Genomic DNA, 16,479 nt, shown 5'->3' on the forward strand with positions numbered 1-16,479 from the left:
AAATCTGTCAAGTGTAAATCTAAAAGCTCAACATGTTGCCTTCATCGAAGTATAACCAGGAAATCATTTTAAATGCAAAATTCTTCCTTTGAGATAAAAACGGCATTTAGTCGGTGCTGTTCTAGTGAGCGGTCTAAATCAACACGCATTGAGAAAGGGCAGGAAGTGTGGAAAACAGCAGCGAGAGCGACACACAGTAGCACTTTTCAATCAGCAATTAAAAGACATGCTCTTAAGCGCTGACCTGAAAGAGTTTTCAATGAGAAATGGATCGCGGCCACTTCCTGAAGCTTACATGATATTCGAGGGCTTTGTTTCGCTCAACATGGGATATTGGAACAGTGCGTAGCTGTTTGCCGTGTCAATCACATGTCAAAGCACACAGCACTACACAAACAGCCCCATTGTGGTCCCGCTGCCCCTTGTCCTGCCATGATTACACATCTCAGCACCTAGAATGGGGTCCTTTTTTGCCTTTTTTAATTGATTTTTTTAACGTTTAATGAAGGCGTGGTGGGTAACATTCAAAGCAAATTAGGTCAGATCCAGGAAGAAGACATGGAAGAAAACAAAAAAGGAATGAAACAATAAGGAAAGATAAAAATAAAGAGAATGATGACCCCTTCACCCTACCTTCCAAAAAGCTGGGTTAAGGTTAGTTTAGTTTGGGATGTTACTGCTATCAGTAGTTTATCAGCAATGTCAGCGGTCTGCCCACTAAAAGTCTGCTGAATGCTTCGATAACTTTCCTGGGTGTTTTGACAATTGATAGATGGCCCTCTGTTTTAAAGCTCCACAAAGTTGGGACATTTGATTAACACAATTTCTTCACAATAAATTAAGTCAGCACAATCAACACAATTATGTTGATCATTTTCATCATCATGTTTCTCATTGCCCTTCAAAGAGATCTAATATTATATCTGTACATGTAATATTAAATGAGGTGAAGGGGAATTTTCAGTGTGTATGAGAAAGACAGACATCCACCCAGCAGAGGACACATTTATGCATTTACCTGACCCCTTTCTCAAAAGCAAATTACAGTCTTAAGACACCTACAGTTATTTACCCATTTAACCAACAGGGTAACTTTTGCAAGAACAACTTGGGATAAGTGCCTTACTTAAGACTATTACAACAGTAGGTGAGATTTGAACCTCTAAGCTTCAGAACCAAACTCAAGAGCTCTAACTACTAGGCTACAGCAGGTGGGAGAAACTGTAGCCTGAATCACTTTCCTTGGATCTGCACATGTTAATCCCCCTTACATATTTTTTAATGATTGGTATAAATATCGTAATTAACAATAAAAAACAATAATGACCCATATAATTATACTCAGATAAAATAACCTTGCTAAGATGAATGTGTCAGTGTAGCAAATTGTGTATTCAAGTAAGTAGACCCTTCTACCATTCCTCAAAAAACATATTAAATAATTGGTCTTTTCGTTGATTGCTTTGAGAAATACAGAAATTAACGTCAAGGGCTCTACTGTAAAAACAAGGTTAATTACGGGTAATTCCATCAACAATTTAACACTCAGTCTTGATTCAGCACACATGACAACTACTGAACAATGTGTAATAAAATCAGCAAAGGCGTTTTAGCCAACACTAACCGTAATTTTATGCTATAAATAATTTTATAATGTGTATATATATACAATTTTATTAAGCGTTGTCCAAATATTAGTATTAATAAATAGGTGCACAATTTTACATTCAGCAACTTTATATAGCTGAAGTAAAAACCAGAGCATAAAAAGAAAATTAAAAATTTGAAAATACTGTTTTTCCAGCCATAATTCCATAGGCCTAAATGCATAACTGTAAAAAGCCTAGATTGTAAACTAAAAAATAATAACATTTAGAAAGGCTGGCAATAATTAGGACAGTAGACTTTCTACCTGTGGAAACTCAATATATTATAAACAGCTGTGATCAATGCACACTGGAACAACTGAACTCCCTGGCAACCCTGGATAAGGTCTTGATAACATCCCTTCCCTCTCGATGTTAATTAAATGTTTTTTTTTTTTCTTCAAGAAAATTAAAAAATCTCTCAAGCCAGTAATTACTTTGTCAATAGTTGGTATTGTGATGGGCAGGCAGTAAACTGCTTCCATTACGCACATTTCCGAAAGCGTTCCCACAACATTCTGGGAGGTGGCATGTCACAAGCTAGGTTAAGCATCCAGACAAAAAACAAAGATCAGACCTTCTCCACTCCTCACCCAACTTTCCCATCGCTCTGTGACCTAGGTAACACTCGGGCCTATAAACAGCAAACTTCATTTCTGCAGCATTTTGTGAGGATTAAGAACAATTGCTGCCCTGCACTGATTCCTTACCCCTTGCTTTCCCCCCGGAGAGTTTGGATGGTTTAAGACTCAGAACAAACACAACTTGAATTAAGGCTTTTTTTCCTCCTCAATCAATTGGGGCCAAAGAGGGGAAAGCAATCAAGCTTCATGCCGTCTCTTTTCCGCTATTCACTTCGTTCAAGGTTAAAACATTTCTGGGGACTGGAAAAGTGAAGTCAGAATGAGGCTTGAAATAAATTAATTTTTTGTTGTTTATTATTGTTGTTCTTGAATATTTTTCATTATCGTTTAATTAATGTAATTTTTCTTATGTTGTTTTGAGTTTTTTTCTGTTTATTTTGTGCAGCATCTGTTGTAATGGTTGTGGGTTCAGACCCCCAGTGGACAACCAATTTGCAAGGTACATTGACTCAATCGTTCAAATAAAAATTAAGCTCTCTTTAGTGGGTTACAACATGGGCGTGAGGTAAACGAACGAAAATACTGTATCAGCGCTGAAATGTTGCCCCAGAGATTCAGTGCTGTGAACCCATTGCCTTTACCGCAATCTCAGTTCCACATGACAAACAAAATGAACAATGGCTGCCTTTTTCAGGGGACAACGCTATAACACAACAACAAGCTCTTTGACAGATGCCCACATTTAGTCACTCTCAATTTAATACACGCATACAATGAAATAAGGAGGTTGATTTGTCCATACAGATAAAATTCCACTCAGTCACATGACTTGGCATAAGTGTCCTTTGTGCAGACATCCTTGTTGTGTGAAAAAAAACAAACCCTAAAGATTGGACTTGTGCTGACGGCTGCTAAAACCATGTAGGACACTGGAAAAGAAAATAATCTTTGACATAAACTCAATACGCAAAAAAGAGGAACACAAGAGGTGCACTTAAGAGGAAACCAAAATCCAATTCCTAATTTCTAAGATAGCTAGCAACACGAGGTCAGTTAATCAACTGCCAATTTCCAAAAGCTGGTCTCAAAATGTTCAAAAATAACCTGCAGCTCCCTACTATCAATCATCAGCAAACGACTTCCAGAAACCTTTTTTTATTCTAGATGACCTCAGGAATAGCACAAGGGAAAGATCCAGCGAATTGATATTAGACATGCCCTCTGTTCCACATTATCTTAACGGGGAAAATAAACACACTGCGTCCATTCTGAATCGCGGGTCGATTTCGAATTGCTGATGTTAAGGCTGGTTTGACCTTTCTCGAAAGATGCCGCTGATAGATGTGTAAATCGTGCTGATGCGTGTGTGTGTGTGTGTGTGTGTGTGTGTGTGTGTGTGTGTGTGTGTGTGTGTGTGTGTGTGTGTGTGTGCGTGTGTGTCCGCATTTATAAACCAGAACATTTTCCTTGACATCTCATTATCTTGGCTGAGACACAGCTCCTTTCATGAACATCTTGCAAGAAAGAAAACAAGAAAAATTTCCATACTTTTAGAAGATCAGTTAGTGAAGACTGAACACCTTAAATTGCATGTGGTTACACTATGGTTAACCTTCATGACCACACTAGTAAACCAGACATAAAAGTGTGCTGCAGGAAGTATTTACGCTCATATTTACTCATTTAGCTGATGTTTTTTTTTCCAAAGTGACTTACAACACTAAGCTAATTACTGTGATTTACGATTTCAATAGATGGGTAAGATTATTTATTTACTTACTTACTTACCTATGTTTATGACCATAGAGCATGAACACCATACACAGAATTACTAGTGTGAAACTTCATAGGCCTCTAAACTCACTTGGCAGTTAAGATTAAAAAATGTGTCCAAGAATACTGTTATTACTAATCATGTTGCACAAAACTATGGCTTATATCCTGTCATTTGGCAGCTGGTTTCAGTGAGCTATAGACAAAAAAGTGCACGTGTTCTGGCACTCAAAAATCTCCCCTAGCAATACACAGATTGGCAATATATTTTATACTATATCATAAGACATGCATTCACGTGAATAAAATGGCACAATATTCAAGTTTTTCAGGCTGCTCAGAAAAAAAAGAAAGTTCCATTGTTCACATGTCATTAACTTCCTATTGAGAGTCACGAAGGGAAATAACACTGACACTGACAGCCAGACACTTGTGTTGTTCTCCTGAAATTATAGCCATTTAACTCTAATTTCTTGGAATTCATGAAGAACCCCCTGTGTCAGGCAACTCTCTCTCTCTCGTTTTCACTCTCCTTTGCTTTGTTTCTTTGGTAACATAAGACGTTAAGGAGAGCCACCTGGAAGAGTGAGGACCCCCTCGCGTTTTACTGCCGTGGCTGAGTTCCTCTGAGTGAGGGCCACTGCCCCCCCCTTCTCCCTGATGATGGTGATGATGTACAGTATGTGAGTTCACTACAACTGTCCAAAACATTGTCAGAGGAAACTGTTGAATCTCAAGAATAACCACTGTTCTAGAACCTACTATCTCAAGCATGTTTGCATCAGAAGGAAGAGTCCATGAAACGTATTAACGTCAATCACCAAAAAGAAATGTGGCAAGGAAATACATAAGGCTGTTAATACAAATATTTATACTGGTACAAAGACAACTATTATGTTTATATATAAAAGTCAATATTTTCACAATATTAAGCCAGACATAAGTTCCTGAGACAAAATACCTTGAGAAACATGTATAAAGCTGAATATGAGAATGGACATTAAAACAATAATCGCCCACAGCACAGACATGTTTTAAATGAAAGACTGAGGTGTTTACAGACAGCCTTCATCTCCTCTGATGTCCTTCAGATATCAGTAAGACCCCAGACCCTTTTTACGGCTCTCAGGAGAACCCTCCACTTTGGTTACCATAATCACTTTCTCCAGAATAAACAGTAGTTAAGTAGATGTAATTTATTGAGGACATTAAGCTTTACTTATGGTGCCCCAAACCTTGGACCATTATCTGGAAGTCAGGGCACAGGGAGATTTAGGGGTGCAGTAAATGTCAAAGCGGCAGGGGCAGAGGGAGAGAGAGGGAGTGAGCCTTCGACAAAGCTGATGGAAAAACAAGATTTTTTTAATTAACAACTCATTCTTTGAATTTGCTAACTGCCAGTGCAAAGATCTTACGGATCGATTGGCTCCAGTGTATTACACAAAACCTCACCAGCCACACGACAACTTAAAAACGCGCATGACAGCCAGTTAGAGGTTCTTGTATTCAAACACCACATCAAAAAAAAAAACAAAAAAAACTTTCAGCGTCTTCCCAGCCCTCTGAAGCAGCGGTAGCTATCATGGCAACTTATCGGATGAGTAATGATCTTGATGTGACGGGACAACAGTAACCGTAGCAACTGTAACCTGCAATTCCTGCACAGCCATTGTTGGATTTAATGTGGCAGGGGCCAGTGGGGCCAAGAAGAAAATGAGGAACAGAGCTATGCTATTTGACACACTCTGTGCCCCGCACTTTAGTCATAGCTGGCAGAAATTAATTCAGAATGCATTCATATAAAGACTCCCCGCACTGCCTTCAGGTTTCATCTGGCCCGTTAAGGGGTCGACGCCGGCCGTCCGCTGTCAAGCCCAAATAGAGTTTTACCACAGATCTATTGTCTGACCTTTGCAAAGAAATGATGATATATGACTTGTTTTCCCTACACTGTAAGCTCTACTTATGCTGCATAGAAACGTTCTGAAGTTTGTTTTTTGTTTTGTTTCTTTTTTAATTGCAAACAATGGCTCTATCCTTCTCCCTCTACCATTTGCAACTGTCCAGACAAACACGTGCTGAAGTTTTTGACTGTCCTGTGCAAGTTTCTCCAACATGTGGACCGCCGCTTGGCAAGAAATGGCAGAGCGGGAAAGCGAGCGGCGATCAATGAACTGTGATCCAACAGGCCAAATTAAGCAGTCAAAATCTATTTTCCTCAGACGAGCACTCAGCAGGCTGTGAACTGTGATTTCTACTTTTTTTTTCCCTTCAAAGACACTAAGAAAAGACCAGGCCAAATCAGTGCAAATCAGTAGCCAGATCTCTGGAAACACAAATCCGCCACATGCCATGCAGGCAATATGAGGTATTTACTGCTCTGGAAGCAACTTTGTAAATGAACAAAACAGAGCTATACAAAAAAATAAGCACAAGCTAGGCATTCTGGACCAAGCCAATGATGAACTGAGTATGAGAATCCAGCAGGTAGTACAGGTACACATACTTCCTTCTGGCCGCCATAAAAAAGTAAAAGATCATCAGTTGCAAGCTGATCTGATCTGTAGTTTAGTCTTGAGAACAGTCAGCTCCCCCTGCCGCCTTTCTTATGCCTTTTTTAGGAAGTGTTCATAGTTTTATTGCTCTTGCTCTTCATTTAAGCTGGGATGTTTTATTTTTTTACAGAGTTCTGTTAATGGACTAGCTGAAGAGAGAATCTATTTGAACGAGGGCCCTGGCTCTGGCAAACACAGCTGTGACCGGAATATCTTCCCGAGAAACTATCCGGCCCCCCAGACATGCAACAGTCCGCCGACCCGTCCCGCGCAACCAGGCCAGACAAAAGAGGGGGGAGGCATACTTGGCTGCTACTGAAGCAGCGGCCAACCGTGTTTAATCATAATTCATATACAGAGAGCGCACCCGAACAGCCACAGTACGGTGCAACGGGCCTTTTCCAACCGCCGTCCAACCGAAAGGTCTAGGCCAAAAGGTTACACCAGACATGAAACAACACAATTCCCAGCCCATGAAAGCACACTGAAATTCTATTGTAAAACCAAAAAATGCAATTGTAAAAAAGGGAACGGTTCCTATAAATTAACTGTTTAAAATTAAAAGTACATCTATTTGAAATTAGTTCCACTGTGTAAAAATTGAAACAATGAATTGCAGCTCATTATTGTTGGACAATAGCAAGTTTGTGCAATGCTATAACAAACAATGCTTTCATACTTGCATGATTTTTTTTTTCCCACTCCTTAACTCTTTGCACATGTTCTATACAGATGTTGAAATGAGTAATTCAATCAACCATAGCCCTCAGGTATGAGGAATTTATTTTATGAAAATTGTTTGGGCGGACTCAACTTAACATTGTTACCTCTATGAAATCTGGCCATTACGGTGTTTCCGCCGAAACACCAGAGACTCTAAAAGGGAGTGGAACCTGACGCCAGGCAGCTAAAATTGAGTTAAGAGAGAGAGAGAAAGGCCTGAGAGTCCTTATCAAGGTCACAACGTGTTCATATTACTACATCTCCACATCTGTTGCTGACCAGTTCCGGCATATGGGCTTCTGCCTAATGGACCCCTATCTGCCCCTAAAGATTTTGGCACTTCTGCAGGCCCTCAGTAAAAAAAAAAGAGAAAAGCCATATTCTTTCTTATCTACTAAAATTAGTTGTCCTCAGTCATACTTATCTAAAGTGGTCCTTTTTTTCCGCCCCATCGGCACAACATGGCTGACTGACTTTGAGAACCAGTTGGCTCACCGTAAGTGAAAGCCACATTTAAACACGTGGTAAGAGCTGTAAAGAGTTACTATTTCGGTGGAATTAGTGGCTTTTCAAAGATGTCATTGAGGTATTTTCATCAGCTATGGACGAATCCTTATGTAACTCAAGTGCAGCACTGTTTGGCGATGTTGAGAAAACGAAAAACGTGAATTCACCAACTGCGCTTGCTGTAAAAATGCAAAATTTGTTGTATAAATGTATAAATGTTAAAAATAAAACTTTCACTGCATAAATCTAATTAAAAAAAATTGTACTGGCTAACATTCTCAATAAACATGATCCCAAAAAAAAACCACATACAGCAATAAACACTTCATAAATGGTATAACCATAAATTGCTTGACACATTACTCAGTGGTTAAATACAAATGTTTTACATAAACAACAACAAAAGAAAGCGATGCCACATATATATAAGAGCCATTGATTTTTTTGGTAAATGCATATAAAGCAACAAGCAGCAGGGAAAAAAAGCATTAGGGCTGTTTGACTCAGCTCTTGCTTCGGAAACAAATTGACGACGTTAAATCAGACCACCTTCAGAAGAACAACAAATTCGGATGGCAGAGCGAACAAACCTCAGGTCGAAGTCGTCAATCAACAGGCGCTCTGATCAATTTCAGTTCTCAGCTGCATTTGTACAGCTTATTAATGCTGCCATTTTCCATCCTATCAGAATCCAACAGCAGGCTTTAAAACACCACATTAAGTCTTGTCAACTAAAACTAGTGGACCTGAGCCACACGTCTTCAACAGCTCTCAGTGGGACTGACCTTACGTCTTCTTACACGGTGTAAAAAATAATAATCGTATAATATGTTCCACTTTCTAATAGAGGCCTTACGAACGTAACTTTTTTGTCCCATTTTTTCGCTCCTGATGTGCAGACAGTTTTAATTATTTAATGAAAGATATCAGAGAAATGGGGGCCCACTCTGGGCTGCACTCAGAGTGCAAAAACCAGCCAGCGTTTGCTCCCTCTGAGCCAGGCCTTCACCTCGCAGGAAGCCGGTAGCAGCTGTTTAAGTGAAAATCCGCTTGTCTACATTGAGGCCGCAGCCCTCCGCTTCCCAGTGCCCCAGGTCCTCTCACAATGCAATTATTTCTTTTTGATTTATGGTTTGAGCAGAAGGCAAGGAGCAAATTACCGCTATATACTGTTTCTCCAGATTGAAATTATAGCTGTCAAAGGTATCAGGTTGGAAGAAATCAGGCGTCAACACAGGTTAATTGGCAGACAGGTTAAATGTGAATATTCAGTTGTGCTTTACTGTCTGAAAGGTTTTAAGAAAAAAAATGACACTTACAGTCTGTAGAGCTTCGCTGTTCCAAGGAAGAGCAGTTCAGGGAAGACCTGAAGATTATTCCTATTGAGACGCCTGGAAAAAGGACAAAAATTGTACAGTAAAATGGCAGGTGGGGAGAGGAAGAAATGAAATGACTGTTGAGATGAACATTGTAAAACCTTAATTGTAATTACACAGAAACCACTTGTGTGAGTGGATAGTTACGTCGTCCTTTTTCGAGAATTACAAAATATATCTAAGAGAAAATATATATTTTTAACATCAACATGTGCGATACTAGGCGGCAACTGTTGCTTTAACACAGAGGGACACCAGTGCAAAACAAACTTCTTATTTGAGTGAAAAGTAAGAAGCCAGCATCCAGCAAACACTGCCACAATGGATGGGTGAAAAAACAGATGTGGGAAAAACAAACAGCAATTCCGGCACAGAATGTGTAAAAAGGTCCTTACAATGTAAATAAGCCTTCAATCACAAGTGACTTTTAAAACTAATTAAAAGCACATTTGCAAGCCACATTTAGGCTCGAACATGTTTTCAGATTTAATTCAGAATGTTTAACACTAGTCTTCGCTGGGATAGTATCATGTAGCACCCGTCCGGTTTAACAACCAGAAGCATTCCCATCACTCTCCACACTGTGTTTGGGTAGTAACTTGCACAGTTCTAAAATGATCAATCTTTCCTTGAAAATTCAAAGCATAAAAAACTGCATATATTTCATATACAGAAAAAATAACCTTAAAACTGTCAAAACTGTTGTTAGATGGTGAGATGAACTTATCCAAACTTCTCGCCACACCAGCGTTCTGCTTCATTCCATTGCGGGACCCGGTTACATCATAAGCCTTAAATATTTAATCTCCCAGAGAAACAACCAATTAAATAATTAAGGAGCTGGCAGTGGCAAAGTGCTGCACCAGAAGCCACTAAAAGGCCCACAAGTTGAAGATCCTTGTTTTTTTTTGCTGAGTTTCTCAAAGTGTGGGACACACCTCCCAAGGGACCTCCGGGAATGGCTGAGGAGAAGAAGCATTTACTGGGAATAAGATCATTCCTTCAAAAATAGACTCACTGCATTTGGACCCATGTCCTGCAGAAGGATACATAATCAAAGGCCGTCCATAGATGACCCCTTACACAATGCACTCAGACAAGCGTGCTTTGGACCATGTTCTAGGTGAACTGTTGACATGAAATTGACGGTTCATTTATTAAGGTTGTAGGTGTACGGACATGCTATTTTCCCCAGTTAACCACAATCAAGTGGCCAAACTGTTAAAAACTGAATTAATACAAAGTGAGATGGTGCCTAAAACTTGGAAGACCAGAAGCTGATGGTCCAAAGTTGAACGTATCTGCACCTCTCATTGTGGCTGCTCACTGCTACTAGCAACCACAAAGATAAACAAACGTTTAAAAGGTTAGAGAACTGAATAATTTTCAGTTGGCTGTAATACAATTCCTACTACCCTCCCATCTGAACAGCTATAAAATAAAATAAAGCAGGGAAAGTTATGCACAGAGTTCAGAAGGATAGAGTGAAAACTGTACTTTTTTTCAGCTTTTAAATTACAGACCACATTAAACCTCTCTGTGCTTTTCTAATGAATCTGACCACCGTGGTCTGCCCACATCATAAAGATGATGAAAATGTTGGTCAGACGGCAATCTATGCCGGAAGCAATACGGTTTACAGAGGACTTTTAAATCTGAGACAAGAGTAACCACCCGGGTCCTGCGAAAGACAACTTTCGACATGTTCCGGGAAAAAAACAGGGCAAAATCGCGCACACGGCTGGCTCCCCGCACTCGGCCGTCTTTTGCTTTGTCCACTCGCTTCCCCTACTGTGCTTTGAGCTTAAGAAAGAGCAGCACTGAACAAAGCTGGACCTTCTGTTGGGCCCGAGCTCAGATTAAAGTAGATAAGCATGGGCGTTTCCTGAGGGCCACGTCCATAGCAAGGCCCACACCTGACAGAATCCGTCACGCCCTTCGGCAGCACCGCCGTTCCTAAAGGAAGCCGTTTCATTTTCTCTACGTGAGGCCATCACTATAAATCCTTCAGCTTGGATTTTGGTCTTTCTATTCTAGCACACGACTACAATAGATATTATACTCCTAATGAGGTGTCCCCGAAAAGCACACGGCCCACGTTCCTTTAGCATCTAAGCTTCCGATTGTTAGCGCACAATGGAATTTTTTTCTGGCTGACTCTTTTGAGAGCCTTACAACATGCAGCTTGAAATTTCAAAATTACAGTTAATACGCTTAAGGGAAGTTGGGACAATTAGAAAAGGATCTTTTGTTGTTATCCAGTAACCGTGACATTTAAGGTTAAATTTGTATCAAAGGACTAATTCTCAGCAAGTATTGTAGGAAAAAAACAGAGGCTCTATTAAAAAGTATTATAACATTCTAACTACCAAATGATAAAGCATTATAAAACATGGTGCTTTTTCTAGGCTGATCATTACTTCCATGCAAGTGACACTGACAAAGGTGAGCTCCGTGTTGGATTCACACGCATTCCTCCGTTTAATTAGAAGTAAACATCTTAATAAAACAGAAAAAAAAAAAACAGTCCATAAACAATCACAAAAGGAAATGTCTCAGAAAGATTATTTCATTTTATGAATATTGCAATTTTAATACTTATAATAGCCTCAAAACAATGTCTTCATGGCATAAAGAAACTTTTTTTAAAAAATGCAGAGGAGTGCACATGATAAGTTCATCTGCAAGACACTCGTACTTCCCAAGGAATCCTTCTACAATCGTTCCCTGGGGATAAATTGGCTGTCAGACAGCTATGTCTCCACATCAAATGGACCTGACAATTTGCAAACAAAAAGAATACGCCCAGCACGAATTCTTTCTAGAATTATGACATATTTCCGAAAGGCCTGCGGATGACATTTTAGAAAGAGTGGTAAAAAGTAAGCCTGATTCGGAAACTCAGCTCTTTACACCGAATCAAATATCAAAATACGAAGAAGAATGAATGTCAAAGCTACAGTGGCGAAGCAGAGACTTGCACAGCTGGACTACGTTTCCTAAGCTAAATTTAAAAAATAACCAAATATATTAAATAAATTGCCATGATCGATTTACACATCTGTGAATATATGCCAGACCAACAATCTGTCCCTCTAGGAAGATGCATATTTGAACATAAAGGGTTATGCATGAATTATATACGAGTTACTTGAGGCCTTGTGTTTTTCAAGCCAAATTGGGGGGAGAAAAAGTTCAAGGCTGAACACAAATTCCCAAACTGTGAAGACAAATGGAGGAAAACAGTGGAGTGAAAGTGAAATGAGAACTTACAGCCTCTCAAGCTCCTTCAGGTCCTGGAAGGCACCTCTCTCTATGGTGCTAATCTTATTCTCCATGAGTTGCCTGTGAAAACAACACAAAGTGAGGACATACAGCACACGTACGCCGACTCGACATTCTGAAATACGTCCTCTGAGGCTCCTCACTGCCCCCTCCACCTCCGGCCTTCATGTCGAGTCCCCGGGCCACCGAATGGCCCACCTGCATTAACCCAAATGGGAGTGTGTAGATTTGCTTCACAGCGGCGGGGGTCTGTCGTATCCTGACATCGACAAGGGCACATGTGCAAAGAAGAATTGGGAATGCCACCACTCTCTCGAAAATTCATTGAGTTGACGGGGGCAATGTGTTCCCACATACATCTCACTCCCTTAATTCATTCATCACCGGGGTGCACCCCAAGAGTACAATCCATATAATTAAGCTCACAGCTTAGAATCACAAACATATGTGCACAGTGCAGCAGTAAATATAAAAACAATTCTCCCTAAAGGTTAATAAATATTAGCCTAGAAACTACAATTCAATTCTTAACACAGCCTGAACATTTAGCAAATTGATTTTTTTTTTTTTGAAAGTACTAGGTTCTGCATTCCAACACTTTAACAATATTATGGGTAACTATTAAAAAATAGGATTATTCTCTAACTATTCAATGAAATAGCAGGATTTTAACCATGGATATGATCTCATGGCCCTGTTTCATTTTTGCAAAATTAGATTTTTTTTTCCCCTGCACTACATATAATTAACATAATACCTTAAAAATAAGAAATTTAATGATGTAAGCAGGCACACGAATTGTAAAAAAATTGTTTCACTGAAGTGAACTATATGAAGACTGTCTCTATACATATACAGGTATTAATATACATATACATACCGTATGCACTATGTTGTGTGTTCAAAGCAATGCGAAATACTCACAGAACTCTAAGGTGTCTCAGTCCAGCAAAATCTGACTTTGTAATTCTCGTGAGGTTATTTCCATTCAGATCCCTGGTGGGAAAGAGAGAAACAACAGCAATGCGCACTTCTGGTGCTGTTTTAGGAAGCAGTGGAAACTCCTTGAATTAAAATTCGAATTTAACATCAATTGCAGAGTATTTCACAACACGAGATGAGTATTTAAATCGGCAAACGGCGCTTTTCAGAATATTGGCTACCTGCACTGGTGAGAACAGGAATAAGTCTGACTACAGACGAAGGAAACATTTGAAAGTAGAGAAGCGTTACATTATTTTATACCATCTGCATGTGAACACGGTGTAACAGTGAGTGACTGCCTACCTAATACCTGCTTTTTTTGCAAGCGCATATTATTTATTTACATTCAACATGTCATGTTATATATATTAATATTTGAGATATTTTTTACGTGAACTGCCTGCTGCAGGGACACACTGCTGTTTCGCAGCTATTCAAACTTGTTATAAATTTGCATGCATATAGTGCGGTAATTTGTGTCTAGCAGCGCTGGATTCGGGCAGCGGTTACACACACACACACACAAACACCGTGTCAAGCAGCATCTACGACTTGCCCTTCATGAAATATGCATGTGAAAGCAGCTGCGCCACTGACTGTCGCGCTGTCCACTCGCGGAGACACTTGAATGAGTGGGAGGTGTGCGTGGGCGCGCGCCGCCGTTACTCACAGCCGCTCCGCGTTCCGTGGGATGTTCCGCGGCACGGCGCGCAGCCCCTGCCCGTGGCAGTCCACCGTGGTGCCCGTGCACGAGCACTGCGCCGGGCACGGCTGGGGCTCCACGGCGCCCCACGCCACCACCAGGAGTCCCATCCAGAAGGTGGAAGATCTCAACGTGCGCATCTCGGCTGCGATCCCGCACCCGCCGATCGGAGCGTTTTCTCAATCAAACTGAGCTCCTCTTGTGGAAAAATGCGCGCTTTCGCCACGAACAGCCGATTGTTGCAACGTTACCACTTAAGTGGAAAAAAAGGGGGCTTTCAGAAGAATAAACTCATTGCGGTTCCCTGCAAGCACCCCGGAGCGGAGGTCCCTCTGTCTTTTGGTGGAGATTACCAAGATCTTGAGGTGTTCAGAGCTTCACTTCTTCAGCCTGATAGGGCGCCAGATGATCCACACAAAGTTAGAACATGGGTATGCGCTCAGAAAGATACATGCGCGCGCCTATATTTATACACAGAGCGCGAATTACCCTACAGAACCACGCGTTCCCCTATGACACTTCAGCTGTTTATTCATTCAAGACTTGGACGGGGGATATTGATTTTTCTCCTTTCAGACATCCGTCATCTTGTCATTGAAGGTGAGGGCGAGAAAGAAGGTTTCAAATCCAATCCTCGAGTCCAACGAACGCCAACAAAAAAAAAAAAAAAAAAAAAAAAAAGCGGCGTTGGGGGGTCGAGGGGTGGGAACACGGGCAGGTTTGCACCATCCACCAAAAAGAGAATCCCCTCGAGAAGATCAAGATGGGATCCAGACCCGGGAATGACTGGCTTCCACTAAAGCACCCTTCCTTCCCAGATCGAAGCCCCCTTGGGCTTGGTTCTCCTCGCAGGCTCAGAAGATCTGATCAGATCCAGGAATGGATCGCTTCTCCAGAAGACCTGTCGCCAGTGTAAGTTCCTAGGTTTCTCCTCACGCGTTGAGAAGATCGCCTCGGACCCGGACCCAGACCCAAGAACGGGACCGCTTCACTGACAGACCCCAGGCTTCACAGATCGAAGCCCTTCGGCTTCGGTTCTCCTCGAAGACTGAAAGGAACCGGTCGGATCCAGAGCCAGGAACTGGAAGGCTTCCCGAGATGTTCCTCCGACAAGAAGACACCTGATGGCAAGTAGGAAGCGACACCAGCCTGTAGCTCCACCTTAATGGTAACTGCCCACCTTGTCTGTGGTACTTCACTTCAGCAACAGAGCAGCAATGTTCACCCACAAATCAGAGGAGAGGCAACAATATAATCCAAAGTGACTGGGGAAATAATAATAAAAGTAGGGAAGCTGGCGGTTCGACGCAGAAGCTGCAGCGCTGTCCGTCCGGATCGAGCGTTCGGACAAAACACGCAGTAAAATGACACGCAAATGGAGGGACCCCACACCAGGTAGGGGTAGGCAAGCCCCACGCAATTAACGTTCAAAGCAGATCATGCGTGTGAAAACACTCTGCTGCTGTCTGAAGGTTTGTAAATCCTCCTCAGGACAGGAGCTGTGCTGCGACAGGAGGACCGGGGCGAACTTCTCGTGTGCGCAGCTTCTTCTCCGGCGGCGGGGCTTCGCTTCGGGAGCCGTTTCTGACGGATCATGTGTTCGGTCGCTCACATGTCGGGCGCCCAGCAGCACGGAGGACTCGGCACGGAGGACTCGGCACGGCGCTCCGCGGCTCTGCGGCTCTGCGAACTCCGAGGACCTACATGGTTTTGTGCTTTATAGGGGACCGTGACCCCGCCCACAATCCCACCCGCGAGCCAGCCCGCGGCCGACCGAGCCCCCTGCCTTCTTTGGCGCTGCCCTTGAGCGGCGGCCCGGCGAGCGGCGGAGCTGCGCGCGCGGAGCGGAACGTGGAGCAGGACTCGAGTCGGGATGCCGGTGGATCGGACGTGTCCCATCAACTAAAAATAAAAAGCCGCGTACTCTCTTCGTCTTTCTCTTCTTGTTGTGGTCTGCGATGCGTCTATTATTATTATTATTATTATTATTATTATTATTAGTAGTAGTAGTAGTAGTAGTAGTAGTAGCAGTAGTAGTATATCTGTACGTCTCTATAAATATAATATAATAATTATTATTAGTAATAATAACGTTTTCATATGTACTTCGGTGTTTGCAGTCCATTGCAATCATAATGGAGAACCAGCATTCATTCATTCATTCATTCATTCATTCACCACAGTATAATGCCCAGGAGGAGTGGGTAGCCAATGGTACTTAGACCCCCAGTGATTTTTGTAGTCCTTGTGTCTTGGTTTTTTTCCCTCTCTTCCCAGGCCAGATGGCTTAGTCTATTGTTGCCCGTATTTATTTTAGAGTATTATCATAGAAATTATACTGCA

The 16,479-nt window shown here is 41.6% G+C and overlaps 1 protein-coding gene across 4 annotated transcripts in view; it reads right to left on the bottom strand.

Annotated features, from left to right (window-relative positions):
* slit2 (slit homolog 2 (Drosophila)) overlaps positions 1-16,051 on the bottom strand; it is a 120,639-nt gene extending 104,588 nt beyond the window's left edge. For all 4 annotated transcript variants that reach the window (XM_029258973.1, XM_029258974.1, XM_029258976.1 and 1 more), the window contains exons 1-4: positions 14,104-16,051; positions 13,374-13,445; positions 12,438-12,509; positions 9,108-9,179 (exon numbers count right to left, since the gene is read on the bottom strand). In XM_029258973.1, the coding sequence (XP_029114806.1) occupies positions 9,108-9,179; positions 12,438-12,509; positions 13,374-13,445; positions 14,104-14,276 (389 nt within the window). In that variant the 5' untranslated portion in view covers positions 14,277-16,051. The remainder of the gene's footprint in view (positions 1-9,107; positions 9,180-12,437; positions 12,510-13,373; positions 13,446-14,103) is intronic.
* Between the last annotated feature and the right edge of the window lie 428 nt (positions 16,052-16,479).

This window comes from Scleropages formosus, chromosome 16 (assembly GCF_900964775.1).
Source record: "Scleropages formosus chromosome 16, fSclFor1.1, whole genome shotgun sequence".
NCBI lineage: Eukaryota > Metazoa > Chordata > Actinopteri > Osteoglossiformes > Osteoglossidae > Scleropages > Scleropages formosus.